We start from the raw sequence: 15,721 nt of genomic DNA on the forward strand, positions 1-15,721 counted from the left end.
ATGGGCAGCGCCCTCCTGTCTCAGAGCCGTATGTGAGTACCGGTACTATATAGGTACTATATATAGTCCCAGCTTCGTCCGTCGCGACAGGTTCCTTGAGGTGAACTGATTTTTTCAGGCTGTAGAATAACCGGTTGGCAGCCAGCATCCTAGCGCGCAACATTTTCCGGTAGATTTTCCGTTTCGGAATTTCCTGCACAGGCGGCAGCTCGACATGGTCTATTATGTTAAGGCAACTCAAGGGTATGACTGTAGTGAAGCGAAGGTTGACGAATGGTTAACGCTTAAATTGATTCAGTAGATACATCAAACGCACACAGCTTGAATGGTGATTTTTCATTATATATTTTTTTAATAATCTGTTTTAAATAACATAATTCGCTTGTTCCATGGTAGGTGTATGTGTGTGTTAGAGCGGAGAGCTTGTTTTTCGCACCGCAGCTTTCCACAGTGTCGGGGAAGGGGAGGATAGAACAAATTGGAGAACAGCGGACGGAAGGAAGAGAAGAAAGAGTGCAGGCTTTTATTACTAAGGCGAAGAAGCGCTTCCATACTATTACAATGTTTGTTCTCTCGGGGCTTGTGTATGTAGTTGCGTTTGCTTATTTCTTTACAGGGAGAAGTGCATCTTTTACGACTCTTAATTTTCTTCATATTTGGCTCGAGAGAGAGAGAGAGTGAGTGAGAGAGAGAGAGAGAGAGAGAGAGAGAGAGAGAGAGAGAGAGAGAGAGAGAGCGCCACCGAAAGTAGTGATGGTTGTTTGCATCACCTGCAGCCTGAGCCTGGTACGGCAATAACGCTTCTAATCACACGCGCGTTCTGTTCCATACCCAATTAAATGAACAGTTTGATCACACACTTACACACAAGCAAAACACACAACAGAATCGAGAGATGGAAGGAAGATGCATTTGCATTTTAATTAGTAATACAGATCTCATAATGGCAATAATGATAATAATAATAATAATAAATTCAATTTATCGCAATACAGTATTAATTATGAGCCAACATCGAGACGAAACCGACGCACACTTGCCGCCCCTCGCTCGCTAGCGTAAGCGTTCTAACTGCATCAGGATCGTACGCTGGTTGTTCTTTGTGGCGTGGGGAAGAGAAACCAAACCGCAAGCCACCACCACTGGACTCACGTAACAGAGTGTTTACAACTTTTTAAATTGTGTTTTTGTTTGTTCTTTTTTTTTGATGAGCCTTTGAAAACACGTGTGTGGGGTGGGAGGGCGAGTATTTCATCATTGACACCATTCTTTTTGTTCGCTTTCAAGCGTTGTTCTAACGAAAAACAGGGGAATTTTGATTCGCGTCACTGAACTCAGCGGCTTATTTTATACAACATCTTAATGCGATAATGCATGTGTGTGTTTGTCTGTGTGTGTGTGTGTGTGAAAATGATAAAAAACACACTCTCATTGGGACACACGCGGGACCTAACAGTAAGTTGTAACATTACAGCTTCATTCTACGATTAGTTTACCATCAATCTCTAGCCCTTTTTCTCACTATCTCTCTCTCTCTCTCTCTCTTTCTCCTATCCTCCTTACTTCCTAACATCTTGCCACAATCTGTGTCCGCAGAGGAGGAGGAGATGAAGGAGGGGGACGCGGGTACGCATACACAAAAAAAGGACAAAGGCATTAGATCGCATCCTTGCTAACGCCACCCAACGACTGCGCCGGCATCTCCTCGTAGCCCGACTTTTTGCTGCTGCTGCTGTGGTGGTGGTGGTGATGGTGCTTCGAAGACTTTTTGCTGTGCTTCTTCTTCTTCTCCTTTACGTCGCCGTCCTCTACCACCTCGTTCGAAGCTCCCCCGTCCTTGGGCGGCTTGCTGCGCTTCTCCTTCTCCTTTGCCGTCCGTCCCTTGGCCGGCGTTTCCTCGTCGATCATCAGCATGATCGCGTCCGCCTCGTCCGGCCGCTCCTTTCCCGCGCTCTTTTTCTTTTTCTTTTGCTTCTCGCGGCCGGCTCCACCGCCATCCACCTGCTGCTGCTGCTGCTGCTCGTCGGACCGATCGGTGTGCTTTCGATCCGCGTGCTTCGAGCCGGACCGCTCGGTGGCAGCGGCGGTACCACGACGCCGCGACCGGTGCTTACTGTCGGTGGTGGTGGTGCCGCCGGGATGATGGTCGTCGGCCGGGTTCCGGTTGGTTTTGGCGGTCTGCCCGTCCCCGTCCCGCAGCAGCATCACGCTGCGCTGGTTGGCCGCCTTTCGCTTCATCTCCTGGGGGTAATCGTCCTCAAATGGGCTGTGGAACGATGGAAGAGGACACAATTAGCAATCGAAGGGGGGGGGGGGGGGGGGGGGGGGGAGGATTGTTTGGTGGTGCAACTTACGCATCGAGATCGATATCGAGCGCCCGGTGCGGATCGTTCGGGTCGGCATTGTTTTTGTCCTCCGTGTCGGACAGTATTGCACCCTCCGGTAGCTCAATCACCGTGTTCACCACGTGCAGCGGCTTGGGATCTTTTTTTGGGGGGGATAGTGAGAGACAGAGAAAAAGAGAGAAATATCCCATTAAAATCGCTGTTCAATCATCACGTTTGAGACCGTATCTGTTGACTTACCGTCGCTTTCCGAGTCAGACTCGTCCGAATAGCGTTTGCTCTTTTTGCCACGTCGTTTCGACTTTTTGCCGCTTTTCTCTCCCTTTTCCTTGCGCCCTCCGCTCTTGCCGACGAACACGCGCGTTGCCCGTTCGGCATCCATAAGATACTTGTCCGACCGTTTTGTGGCTGCAACAAAAAATGAGAGACATTGAAAGCTTTCTTCCAATTTAAATAACAAATAATGGACAAATTACTAATCTCAAACAATAGGGCTTAGATACTCTACTACTTGACAAATTTATCTGGACACCTGCAAGTCATTATTAGAAGCGGGGTAGTTACATACAAAGGGAGGAATAAGTCCCGGAATCGGAATCGTCATTGGTTCCGAGATCAGAATCGGCTTCGAAATCGGTTTCGGCATCCTCATAAGAATAGAAGTTTGGGTCCAATGGTGCCGCAAAGAATCAAAAGTTAATGCTACTAAAGATCCATTCTGATGGAGATTCCCGGACTGATTTCGTTACTGTAATTTCTTATTTCAATTCACGAACTGATTCTCATTACGGAGCTAATTCCAATTATGAAGTCAATTCTGATTGCGTACCGGAGCAAAATGCGATTCCCAGATAGATTCAGAATTCTCAAACGGAATCGATTTAAGCATTGGAATCGGCTTCGGAATTGATTCCCAACACGGACAACTCAATTGCAAGCATCAATTAAGCCTGTATGGTACAAAATGCTACAAATAGTACAAATTGAATAAAATATTATCTTCTCATGAACTTATTATGACATTTATCGTCTAACAATTCGTCATGCGGTAAAGATGTTCGCATAATCCTACAACATGAACAAAAGTACGGTACCAATACTGTTGCGTTGTACCAAAATAGTGTACAATCATGTCGACAAGAATAAATACTGTTTGGTAGCACAAATAAAACAACTGATAAAAGTGCAATCAGAGTGCAAAAACTCGAGACACCTGTTGCGTGTGTGAGACGCTAAAAGATTACAAGACAAAATATTACACTAATTCTATCACTCGCAAGCAAAATATGCATGGCAGACAGAAAGCAGAGTGGCCAACACGTTGAGATAAATAATGAAAAAATAAAACCTCTTGCGATAAGATAAAGAGTAACCGACATCCCAAAATGTAAGAAAGATGGAGAAAGGACAAAAGTACGCACAATGTATCTGCAGTGGCACCTCGAGTGCGATTTCGGCGATCGGTATGTCGTCGTAGCAATCATGCTGCTGCTGCTGCTGCTGCTGGTGGTGGTAGTCGCCGCCAGACGCCTTTTTTGTTTTGGCCGGTTTCAGATAGTTTGGATTGTTGGTTTGCTCAAGCAGTCGCGCCTGTCTCATCTGGACAAAAGGGAAGGGAAACATGAAGGATATTACCCGGCAAACGTCCACAGCCCCCCCCCCCCCCTCCACCCGCCCGTACCTTGTCGAGCTCTTCCTGCGTGTACTCGATGCGCTTGTACGAGCGCGAACCATCGCCACCGCCGTTGGTTTCACGCTCACCGCCACCGCCACCCCGGCCGCCGTCGGTCAGGAAGAGCGGGAACTTGTCCTCATCGCTCGAGCCACCGTCCGCACTGCTGGCGTCGGCGGACGGGGGCGGCTGGTTGATCCACTCGTCCAGGTCCAGCTCCTCGGGCAGCTGCACCTTCCGCTGCGCCTTCGGGGCGACCGGGTTCAGCTCGCTCGCGAACAGCCCCTGCAGGTCGGTCGCAATCTGCTCGATCTCGTCCCACGCGGCCCCCGGATAGTGACCCCCAGTGCCGGTGGCGACCGGTTCGTCCGGCGCGGCGCGAGCTTCCTCTCCTCCGCCGTCGCCTGGCTCGCCGGGCACGTCCGGCGTCAGCTCGAGCAATCCACCGTCCGCGACCGGCGCAGCAGCGTGCTGCTGGTCCGCACCACCACCGAGCGATTCGCGCAGCAGCACGACCAGAAAATAGACCGAGCTGGCCCGCTCCTGCACCTCGATGTCGGCCGAGCTGAGGTAGCTGCGCAGGCCCTCGGCCAGCGTCTGGCAGTGGCGCTCGATGGCGGCCCCGTCCCGCTGGCGGACCGCCTCCCCCACCAGGTGGGCGAACAGCTTCAGTGCGTTCTGCACGTACACCGCCTGGATGTGGCCGGCGACCGGTTTCGGCTGCAGCAGCACCGCCAGCGTCCGCTCCGGCCCGTCCAGGTGCGGCGCAAACTCGCCGACGATCCAGGCGGCCGCGTACAGCACCTCCTGCATCGTGCCGTTCGGGGCCGCCGTCACCGGGTACGTCTCGAGCAGCGTCGCCATCTCGTTCACCGCGAACGTGCGCACCGCCTGGACGCGTATCGCCACGTCCAGCAGCTGGCCCGCAATCAGCCGACCGTGCCGCGAGCCCGACTCGAGCAGTATCAGCTCGACCAGCACGGTCAGGTACCATTCGAAGTTGGTGACGTACTGGTACGAGCCCTGGGAGCAGATCTCGATCACCTTGTACAGCAGCTCGTCCCGGTAGGACGAACCCTCCGCCCGCTCCATGTGGCCGAGCAGGCGGCGCACGATCTCCATCAGGTTCTTCTTCGACACCATGCCGTACAGCAGGTCGAGCGCCCGCAACCGGATCGACTCGTCCTTGTCGTCCAGGCACGCCAGTATCAGATCCTTGTGCGTCTGCACGCTCTTCGGGTGCGTCTTCAGGATCTTGGACATTGCCAGCAGCCCGAGATACTTCACTGTAATGGTGGAGAGAGGAGACGGATGTAAGGCAGGGACAGTGCGGAACAGTTGCAAGGTAAGGTGTGCTACGTACGGTTTTGATCCGAGTCCTCGATCAGGATGCGCAGCTTCTGGACGCACAGCTGGATGGAAGCGCTATGGTTGGGCATGCCGCTGCTGATACTGATCAGAACCGCGATCACGGTATTGATGCATTCGTACAGCAGGCTCATAGCCGAGGTGCTGCCGGTGCAGAAGAAACGGAATGCCAAAAAGAGAAAAGGACTGTTAGCATTTGGCGGTTACGTTACAAAACGTTACAAAACAAACGGGCTGAAGCGCGCCTTCGGCAAGCCACTAAGAAACTACTAGGTAGGAGAATGATTTGCGCAACTCTTGTGATTGTTTTTTTGCCTTTAAAATCAAGCTTAACGTTTTCTGCTCAAACTTAACTAAAGTTGTAACAACTCTTATAGCAAGTTTGAATGTGAATAAGTGATTTTAGAGATACATGTTATGTAGGACAACCTTGATCACTTATGGCCAGTGCTGCAAAATATCACGAGCATCACGAGATGTTCACCAACGATAAAAATGAACATATCCGTGGTATTGCTGATACTCATGACATGCCATGCCATTATGACATACCGAACGCGACATGCGAATGCTTGAGTCCAACGAGATACTCTGACTGACAAGCTGAGCTTAATGCCGGTGCAAGGATAATCATGACTTTTTCTGGCTGTGAACAGTGCTGCGAAATGTCACCACCAACACTCATGACTGAAACGAAACTCAAATCAGCTCACATACACAACTGCGATGATCAGAGGTGAGACTCAAACAGTTAATGGATCAATCACATGCTTGGTGACATTTTGTTTAGCACCCAACTCTTGGTCACTCACTTGGTCACGACATTTTCTGTCGGTGATAATCACGACAATCTTGGAACATACTGAGCGTGGTGTCCCAAGCAGCAAAATGACAGAGCTTTCTCGCTCTGTCTGGTTTGATTGTCTGTCGGGTCAAACAGAGCGAGAAAACATGATCTTTTTGTTTATTAGAACCACTCGCTGCGTACTGCATATCTCCCATGACTATCGCGATGATCTCCGACAGAAAATGTCACGACCAAGTGACTGACCAAGAGTTGGTTGCACAAATTCTCACCAAGCATGTGATGGTCGCAGCAACTGATAGTCGCTTACATGATTTTGTTTCAGCCGAAACATGTTTATGACTATGTCAGTGACATTTTGCAGAACTGATCACAGTAAAAAAAAGTCATGATAGAGTGATTGACCACGCGTTGATTGCTAAAATGTATTGGTCACACCAACTGTTTGAGCATCACCTGTGATTATCACAATTGAGTACGAGACACTGACATGGATTTTGTCTCAGTCCGATTTTTTATGATATTGACATTTTGCAGCACTGCTTATGATCATGCCGACTAATGGCAATGGATGTTTGATACAACAAAATCAAGCTAGTAGTTAAAACAGCTAAATACAAGAAAGATAATACGAGCAGAAAACGTCACGAACGATGGCTTCTACTGAGCGCGCACTCATACAGGCCAACACGGGATGCACACACACACGCACTAAAGCCCAACATATTACATCGCATTTAGATACATCACACAACTTGCCTATGGATTAAATTGGTCAACGGTTCAATTAGCTTTTTGCCTAATCGGGGTTCTAGCGGAGTTAAAGCACCGAACTGGAAGTAAACAGAAACGGAAACAGAGAAGAAGAGAAAGAAATAAGGTTTTAGCAAAAAATGGAGAGCAAAAAAAAACACAACATACAGAAACAACCAAAAAGGGTAAACCCCCCCCCCCCCCCCCTCCCCCCCCCCCCCCCCCCCCCCCCCCAGTAACATATTGTGTAATGGGAATAGATTTGTGTCGCTACTGTAACGTCCCGTGCTTTGTTTTTTGTTACCACGCCACGAAACATGCCTGGTTCCGTACTTTTGATAACGTGTCATATACCGTAGAAATGATTATAAAGGAGGTGCCGCTGCACCTCCGCCGAAAAAAAAGCCGAAAAGAAGAGATCCGGCGGTTTTTTCCCTCGGATTTAGAGAGCAAAATACCGAACAGACTGGTTGTAAGCTTGTAAGAAGCGCTGAAAAGGGGGGAAATGGGCGCTGCGGAGGGGCATCGAGCGAACAAGCTCTACGGGGAGATGGTGGCTTCACAACGCGCTCTGGCAGTCGAACCTGGAAATCAGCTCGATGAGCGGATGCGTCAGTTTCTTGCCCAACGCCGGCTCGATCGCGGTCAGGCTGGCGAACTAAAGGACGGAACGCCCCGGACGGAGGAAGAAGAAGAAACAAGGTTCGATTAAATATTGCAAGTTGCAAGCGCACCGGCAGGTAGGAGGCCCTTCACTCTTTCTGTTTCTCGCTCTCTTTTTGTCTTAAAAAACACACACACACGCGGGTGCGTGCACGGTTTGGTGAAGAAATGGTGGAAATTAATTAGTGAGGAAAAACAAAAACCGAAAAAAGCCCCGCCACTCACCAGCTTGATAATTTTGATCAGCATCCAGTTGTTGGTCGACGTGGTCATCAGCTTGAAGAAGATCGGTGCTAGCGACAGGTAGTTTTTCGGGTTCTTGCGCGCCAGCTCGCAGATCACGTTGACCGCGGCGGACTGTACGCTCGGGTCCGGATCTTCGAGCTTTTCCTTCAGCTTCGGGAAGGCGGGCCGCAGCGCCTCCGGATACCGGAGGAACACTTTGTACATCATGAGCACCGCCTTCATGCGCAGGTACGGCTTGGTGGAGCTCATCTGCAACCGAACCACAGGGGGAGGGAGAAAACAAAAACAAAGAAAGAAGCAAGATTTTACTCTTCCCGCTGCCACCCTTTTTGCCCATTCGCAAAGCCCAGCCGTACCAGCGTCATGATGTCGTTGGCCAGATCGCGCGACAGATCGGTCGAGATGAAGCAGCTCAGCCCGGACAGGGCCACGCCCGCATCGTACTGGTTGGTCGAGCTGAGATCCTTCCGGATCATGTTCGTGGTCAGCATCAGCAGCTCGCTGTCCGGATGGAAGCACTGGCTCGCCGCCAGGTAGCCGATCCGCTTGCAGGTGAACCGGTTCGAGCTCATCACCTCGATGATGTTGAAGCCGGCCCAGGAGATGTCGTAGCCGCACATCTGCAGGTAGGTCAGCTTCGCCACCGCGTTGCTCTTCACGCTCACATTGTCCTGCCGCAGCTCCTGCTTGATCTCCTCGATGCACTGGGCGATGTACTTGGCCTGCAACGGGCAGGACGTGATGAAGTATTTGCGATCGACCCGGTACAGCAGATTGCGCAGCCGGGACGACCCGTGCAGCCCGAACAGTTCCATCGCGTACGGTGCGCTCGGCACGACTGCCGGCTGCCGGGTGCCCGACCCGCCGCCCGCATGTCACCGTGCCCCCTCTTTCCCCCCCTTTCCAGTTCCAGTTCCGCCTCGCTTACCTCGTTATCTTTGTTGTTCCGAATGCCGCGCACCAGATCGGTCAGATTTTTGTCAAACATCCGCTCCAGGTTGCCCTTTACCATCTTCAGCGCCATCTTGCAGTGTGTGTGTAAAGTGGACGTGTCTGTGTATCTTTTTTTTATAGTAAAACGGCGCTAAACAGATGCAGAATCGTTGACTGATGGTTTAGTGACAAGAGCCGGGACACTGCTCGCTCGGAAGGGCCCAGCAAGGTTCCCGTCGCTCGGTTGATTGCAGTGCAGTGCCGTTTCGCGGACCGGAGGGTTTATGGGGAGTGCGTGGGAGACCCGTCTTGCAGAGGCACAATGTGTGTTTGTGTGTAGGTGCGTGCCGGTTGATTGATTCGCGACTATTCGGTGGCGAACGACCAGGCGGATGACGCGCGGTCCGGTTGCAGTGCTTTGGGATTGTTTTCCTTCCCTTGCCAGCTGGAGTGGGGAGCTACAGTGCCAGCTCACTCACACACACACACACACACACAATCCGCCCGCTTCCGTCACCTAGCGTTACTTTGCATTGCCTCACCAGCTTTACCTAATCGTACCACACAACGCCGAAAGAAAAGAAGAAAAAGGCGACACTTTCTTCCTGGGCCTCCTCGCTCCTTTTCGCTTCTTTCTCCTCCCACACACGCACGCACACACACACAGGTATGTTAGTTGGCCTACGTGGGTTCCAAATGTATGGGGAACAGCCTGCCACACACCCCCTTGCCCGCGGTTTGCTGCTGTCGGCCACTGAACCCCACGCGAGAACACTCGAGCCAGAGGAAAATGGGTAAAAGTTTTGCAGCGTCACTCTCTCCACAGCAGTGTCTCAAGCAGGAACGGTGGCCAAGATAACACGATTCAGCGCAAAAAATCCCCGGTAAAGGCCACAGAGTTCCCGTGTTCCAGCCGTCCCCGAATGATGATGACGGATTTCGGCTGCAGCCAGCTCGGTGCTTTCTTTCGTTTTTTTTTTCTTCTTCCACTCACCCTCACTAAGCCACGATAAACAGACGGGGAGTTTCGATCGGTGTGTGTACGTGAACGAAACTATCCGTGGATGGGTTTGTTGGCGGGGCGGGCGTACAGCATGGAAGGGAAGGTGCGAGCAAGCAAAAACTGATGATCTGTCAAATTGCGGTGACGTTTTTGCTCGATTTTTTCCCCTTTTTCAGCGGCGCTGTCAAACGCGCTGCTCGAAACATTCGCCGAGTTCGGCCGACTTCGTCGAGATCTGCTCGACTGTTGGAATTTTGAATCAGCAGCTCGAAAATCGGTTATTCCTTCACTGAAGGTATTTCAAAATTGGAAACAAAATTGGGGTTTGCTTTCTTTTAAGCAATATCACAAGTCTAATGTATTATTGTACCTGTTTGCTACATCATTTTAGTAAAGGAAAATTGGAAAAGAATGCCGTTCTTTTATAACGCTTCATTGTGAAAAAGCGTTATTTGTTGAAAGTGCTTCTTACGCTATGCTTTTAATTTATTTCCTTCACTATTGTTAAAAAGAATACAACGGGACCCCTCATAACGAGTACTCTATACGTATAACGAGCAATATCATTCGGGTTCCTGATACACTTGTTTGGTGTCGATGTGAAGCCATGATCACGATCACGGTTAACCTCTGAGCATTTCTTTGTTTTTGCTTATCGCTATGGCAGATGAGAGTTTCTATGCTAACAATCGTTCAACATAAAGCAATTGTCAGGAGGAGCAGGATCGTGTTGCACAGGTATGTGGTATATTGATGAGTGTTTGTTGTATGCTTTGCTGGATCTACTGTAAAATGAAATAAGATGATATTTTTTGGGGGAAAAGTCAAATAGGAAACAATAACTCTTCCTGGACATAAACCAACGAAAAACCGTTCAACATCTTTTGGGCGAAGCTGTGGCTCTACGAGCAAATTATTTGTGCAAAAGAATAGATTTTTTTTTTGGGAAATATTAAACACGAGAATATTTTCCCAGTTATTAGTATTATAATGACATTTTTCACGTTTTCAGATGCATTTATGATCTTTATACCAGCACATCTGCCATCCTGGAATTCATTATTTGATACATTTTTTTTAATACAAATTGCATGAAAAACAACCTCCCGCAGTTTTTCGTACTACGAGTGAGTCACTGGAACACTTTTTGAAGCTAATTAAGAGGAGTTTGTATGTAGGTGTAGTGGTAGGTGAGGATTGGAAGTAAGAATGGAGTTGGGAGGATTAGAACTCAAAACCAGCAGGATCCAGTATCTTCAACATGATTACAAGGCATCAGTACAAGCACTATTTGGGAACCCAACATCTGATTCGGACAAGTAAGTTTGCGTTGGATTGTTCTGGCAGGATTTAGTTGTGATTCATGCTGTTATATATTTATTTTCAATATATATGCTCGTTCGTCCAATTATTTCCAGACAGCGTCTCAATCTTGCCAGCTAAGAGCTAGCTGCATTCGTTCTTTCCAATAAAACCAAGATCATCCATCTACTCGGCGTTCCCATTTCCGTTGGTAACGGTTGCCGCCTGCTCCGCAACGAAGTCAAATAGTACACGCTGGGTGAGAATTCCCACAGGTCGTTCCGCTCCTAAAGCAAAACGCAGAATAGAAGAACAAAAATCAATACAATGTTGTACTTTTATGCTACTAAGGAAACCCCCCGTACTCAACCTACCCGCCTCTTGTCGAGTTACTAGCAGGAAGCTATCCTTCTCCAAGATACGCGACGCGCGGCCAATGTTTTCCTCGTGATCGATCTTGACGTACTGCTTGAAGATGGCACGACGCACCAGATCGGACGGTTTCGCCAGCCGGTTGAGCATTTTACTCAACAGATTGGGCATGTGCACTACACCCTTGATGGTTCTGTAAAGTGCGGAAAAGGATGCATTAGTGGCCCACGTTCCTTTACCAATCAAAGTTTACTTACCCATCGGCATCCAGCACCGGAAGCTGGGTACGATTGTTCTGCTTCATCGTCTCGATCGCATCGCTGATGTGCGCATCATCGCGCACAGTGATGAGCGTATCCATGGGCAGTGTGTTCACCTTAGCATTCCACCACCTAATCAGAAAAGAACAGTCGTAGTACAATGTGTGTCAATCCACTGGCTGTAGCGTTTCAGGTACTTACTTCTGGTCGTGGCAGTTCTCCGAGTCCTTGAAGTAACGCGCCTCCATCCAGTTGTCCGACACGAACTTGGTGAGATAGTTGCGAATGTTGTCCGGCAGGATGACGACACAGTTCTGGCCCTCCTTCAGTGTTTTGGCCGCCTCGAGGCCAACGTACAGGTTGCCGCCGCTGCTGCCACCGCACAGCAGACCCTCGTCCCGGATCAGACGGCGGGCGAGCGGCAGAGCGACGCGATCGTTAAACTTGTACCACCGGTCGACGACCGAGCGGTCCAGCACGGTCGGCAGGAAGTCGTACCCGACGCCCTCCACCTCGTAGAAGCTTACCTCCGTGCGGTTGAGCTCTTCCGGCTCGGCCAGGATCGAACCCTCCGGATCGGCCGCAATCACCTGACAGGTCGGGCAAGACTCCTTGATTCGACGGCCGATGCCGGTCATGGTACCGCCCGTACCCGTGCCAATCACCACCATATCAACCTGGCCGCCCAACTGCTCCACGATTTCCGCGCCCGTGCCGTCGTAGTGGGCCAGCGGATTGCCGGCATTGCGGTACTGGTCCAGAATGACCGAGTCTGGGATGGAGCGCTGAAGCCGCTGCGAAACTGCGATGAGCCCCTCGGGCGAATCGAAGGCGGCCTCCGTCGGCGTGCGGATCACCTCCGCCCCGAGCGCCTTGAGCGTGTCCACCTTCTCGTTGGACATCTTCTCCGGCATCACGATCAGGCAGCGGTAGCCCCGTGCTGCGGCAGCCATGGCCAGCCCAATGCCCGTATTGCCGGACGTCGGCTCGATGATGGTGCAGCCTGGTTTCAGCAGTCCCTTGCGCTCCGCCTCCAGCACCATCCGGACACCGATGCGATCCTTGACAGAGCCGCCCGGATTAAGGAACTCGCACTTGACATCTAAAATGGGGACGGTTTTGGTGTTACCTTTGCTAACGCTAGACCACTCCACATCCTTCAATGCTTACAAACATTGCACTTCAAGCCCATGGACTGGGGGATCTTGTTGAGCTTCACCAGTGGCGTTCCTCCGACAGCTTCCAGGATCGAGGGCAGCGTTGACGGTTTGGGGGCACTGAAAGAATATGAAAAACGACGATTGAAAAATAAAACAAAAACAATGGCATCGGAAATTGCGCTCCTAACATTGTAAAGTCCCGGTGAGTTTGTTGTCGAGGAATCACCGATTCCGGGGTAAATATTGCATTCAATGACAGGCCTTCGCGAGCAGATAAACAACATTTCACGCTTCAGTGTCGAGGCGTCCACAAACACTGGCTGACCCCTGGCCGCCATTATGGCAGCCGGTAGCACATTGGCGCTCGCAGGTTTATCGCCAAGTCGTCACACACACCCATCTTTGCGGGGAGCCTGATACGGTGGTTGAAGTACCGATCGAACCGCACCACGTTGCACGTGATCGTACGATCCGTTCAACGGTAGCTGCGATATAAGAAGATTTTATTGTGCAATTAAGAACTGAGCACACCTGACCTGACATCTCAACTCAAAGCGCCTGGCTCGAAATCATGCGGAAACGAAACCGACTTCTTCTTTTGTAAAATATGACTGAACCACGTGGCAATACGTCCATGACCTCTAGCCCCTCCGCATTACGGGGAGTGTTGAACTTGTTCGCTAATAATTTCTAAAACGGTTAGCTACCCGGTCTGGCCCAGCGTCATCAAAAGCCACTACCGGCCAATTGGCTGAATACTATCAAAACGGTTCGCCATCTCCTGATTTGTGTTGACGTAAGTAATATGTTTAATTTGGAGGGTTTTTTTCCTCTTTTGCTTCCTCCTATGTCAATAATCAACGTTATCAGTGAGTAGTTTGGGCCGCAAACAATGTTGATTGGCGAGCAGAGGTTCGCATATAACTACCCTTGATATGGAATATGGCACTGCATCGCAATTTTCTTGACCATTATGGAGCAGCAGAACAGAAGTACACGCTATTTTAAGTATCAGGACTCGGTAATATCGAATTGCCTGATGGTATCTTATCGATAGTAGGCTGCATAGAAGAGTTCAGCGCATTGCCACTGACTTCCATTTCAGCCAAATCCTGATTAGATTCGAATCCGTCATACGCAAGCTACACGGATATAGGGTTATCAACAAATCACAGATAGCAACCCTATATGCCACTGCATCGGAGATGTAGGCTTATTGCTATATCCTGATGATATATTGATTTTTAAACAGTTACTTCTTGGTAATTCAGGAACTACATCCATAGAAAAGCAACTCAGATCACATATCTTTAACTATGTCAAAATATTACTATCAATAATTTTTCACATTAAAAATACATCTTCGTCTTATTCCTCATCGGCGACTAGTTACAATAAATTAAGCTAGCCGTAAAGTACCCAATTTCCTTTTATATAATTAAATTGTCCAAATTCCTTTTACTGTACTGTGTAATTCTTCTAGATTTATCAATCTAGAGCTATCGTTATTCTGTCTCAGCAATCCAAACCATGAAAATAATGTATAATACACTGACATGCTGGGCATTACAGGTCGGATATGGTTCAATTACCATCTGTGCTGGGTGCCCCTCCTAGGCACATTAATGGTTGCTACGGGTAAACACTAATCACACCTTGTTAGCCTATTTAAATGGACCCAGAAAGACGTAGACCAATCACACTCGCTGTGGCTGATTTTCTGTAGAATTGTAAACGCATCTTGCCACCAGACTTGTTTCGATCAGATGTTTGAACAGTACTTACAGTGCCTCGTGATGATGCGGGCTCGTCTCCGTCGTACCGAGCGCCCAGGTACACCGGGACGGTTGATCGGGCCGGATAAAGTTTGCCATCGGGTCCTCCTCCGGGACGGTCTGTGGCTTTTTGCTCGCTGCCAGATGTCCGTTCATCGGACAGCCACGGTGCGTGTTGGTGCTAGCCATGTTGTGCAGCGGCTCAGGTTGATCGCAGATCTCGCAGGCGTCTTGCGTGGGACTGTACACGTCTGCTTTGGAAGACTGAGAAACACGCACGCGGCACGCTGGTACGTCACGCACACACTCTTATACACAAGGTACAGCACTGCCCGCTCAAGCCCTCGGTAGCTGGGTGAGTTGCGAGTAGATCGAGAGGATCGTTCCTGTTCCAAAACTGCCAACAGGGTAAGCAGAACGGGAATACCAGCAAAACTGTACGCCAAATCAAAGCTTCACGAATACCGAACGTCGTTGCCGGGACGGTGATCAGCAAACAAATGGCGCAAGGTTCTGCAAAGCCAGGGCATTTAAACGCAGCACGCAGCGTCCGGCCCTCCGCTTGGGTATCGGTGAGCGTGAACGCGGTTGCCCTTCCCGTAATGCGGCTTGGTGTTAGTTTCGTGCCTCTTGCTTCCATCCTTCAGCAACAGCAGCCGAACGTACGGGGTGATTCTGTGGCATAAAGCTAGGTTTAAATTGGCACAGGGCAAGTACTGCCGTTCGGTAAGCGGTAAGAGAGCATTGGCACCAACACCACCATCACCATCATCGTCAACAGGTCGTGGCCAGGAAATGGAGTGGTTCTGTTCAACGCAGTGGTTGCGGTTAGGTGATAACCGCTCGGCAACACACACTCTCGCTCTCTCTGTCTCTCTTTGTACAACATCTTCTCGGTCAGCCGGTTTTTTTTTTCGTGGGACAGTTTAGAATGGCGAACTGACTTATCATCTCGGTTGGGCTCTAATTGACCGCATGGTTTTCGAGACGCTCCTTCGCTGCCGCACGGCAAAAGGCATGGTAACGTTTTCGATATGGAAACGTGTTTGATTTGGCATTAAAAT

The 15,721-nt window shown here is 49.9% G+C and overlaps 2 protein-coding genes across 2 annotated transcripts; both read right to left on the reverse strand.

The window, feature by feature from the left end:
* Nucleotides 1-321: 321 nt before the first annotated feature.
* On the reverse strand, nucleotides 322-9,900 carry LOC120949282 (AP-3 complex subunit delta). The gene is made up of 10 exons (XM_040366492.2): nucleotides 8,781-9,900; nucleotides 8,209-8,574; nucleotides 7,832-8,101; nucleotides 6,950-7,023; nucleotides 5,381-5,529; nucleotides 4,027-5,303; nucleotides 3,767-3,944; nucleotides 2,586-2,753; nucleotides 2,355-2,484; nucleotides 322-2,266 (listed from the first exon to the last, which is right to left on the reverse strand). The coding sequence occupies exons 1-10, from the start codon at nucleotides 8,874-8,876 to the stop codon at nucleotides 1,657-1,659; spliced, it is 3,318 nt and encodes a 1,105-aa protein (XP_040222426.2). The 5' UTR covers nucleotides 8,877-9,900; the 3' UTR covers nucleotides 322-1,656.
* Nucleotides 9,901-11,137: 1,237 nt separating this feature from the next.
* LOC120955704 (cystathionine beta-synthase-like protein) lies at nucleotides 11,138-15,222 on the reverse strand. Its single transcript, XM_040376800.2, has 6 exons — nucleotides 14,668-15,222; nucleotides 12,893-12,999; nucleotides 11,924-12,824; nucleotides 11,720-11,854; nucleotides 11,465-11,655; nucleotides 11,138-11,377 (listed from the first exon to the last, which is right to left on the reverse strand). Exons 1-6 carry the CDS (start codon nucleotides 14,844-14,846, stop codon nucleotides 11,277-11,279), a joined length of 1,614 nt encoding a protein of 537 aa, XP_040232734.2. The 5' UTR covers nucleotides 14,847-15,222; the 3' UTR covers nucleotides 11,138-11,276.
* Between the last annotated feature and the right edge of the window lie 499 nt (nucleotides 15,223-15,721).

This window comes from Anopheles coluzzii, chromosome X (genome assembly GCF_943734685.1).
Source record: "Anopheles coluzzii chromosome X, AcolN3, whole genome shotgun sequence".
Lineage (NCBI taxonomy): Eukaryota > Metazoa > Arthropoda > Insecta > Diptera > Culicidae > Anopheles > Anopheles coluzzii.

What these genes read in the sequence shown, in the direction of transcription:
- LOC120949282 (XM_040366492.2), bottom strand. Translation starts at nt 8,876, where the DNA reads ATGGCGCTGAAGATGGTAAAGGGCAACCTGGAGCGGATGTTTGACAAA. An exon ending in GGAACAACAAAGATAACGAG is followed by an intron (nt 8,575 to 8,780) that starts GTAAGCGAGGCG and finishes TGCCCGTTGCAG; the next exon opens with GCCAAGTACATCGCCCAGTG. An exon ending in CGAGGACTCGGATCAAAACC is followed by an intron (nt 5,304 to 5,380) that starts GTACGTAGCACA and finishes CCACCATTACAG; the next exon opens with TGAAGTATCTCGGGCTGCTG.
- LOC120955704 (XM_040376800.2), bottom strand. Translation starts at nt 14,846, where the DNA reads ATGGCTAGCACCAACACGCACCGTGGCTGTCCGATGAACGGACATCTG. An exon ending in GAGAACTGCCACGACCAGAA is followed by an intron (nt 11,855 to 11,923) that starts GTAAGTACCTGA and finishes TTTTCTGATTAG; the next exon opens with GTGGTGGAATGCTAAGGTGA. An exon ending in CCGGTGCTGGATGCCGATGG is followed by an intron (nt 11,656 to 11,719) that starts GTAAGTAAACTT and finishes CGCACTTTACAG; the next exon opens with AACCATCAAGGGTGTAGTGC.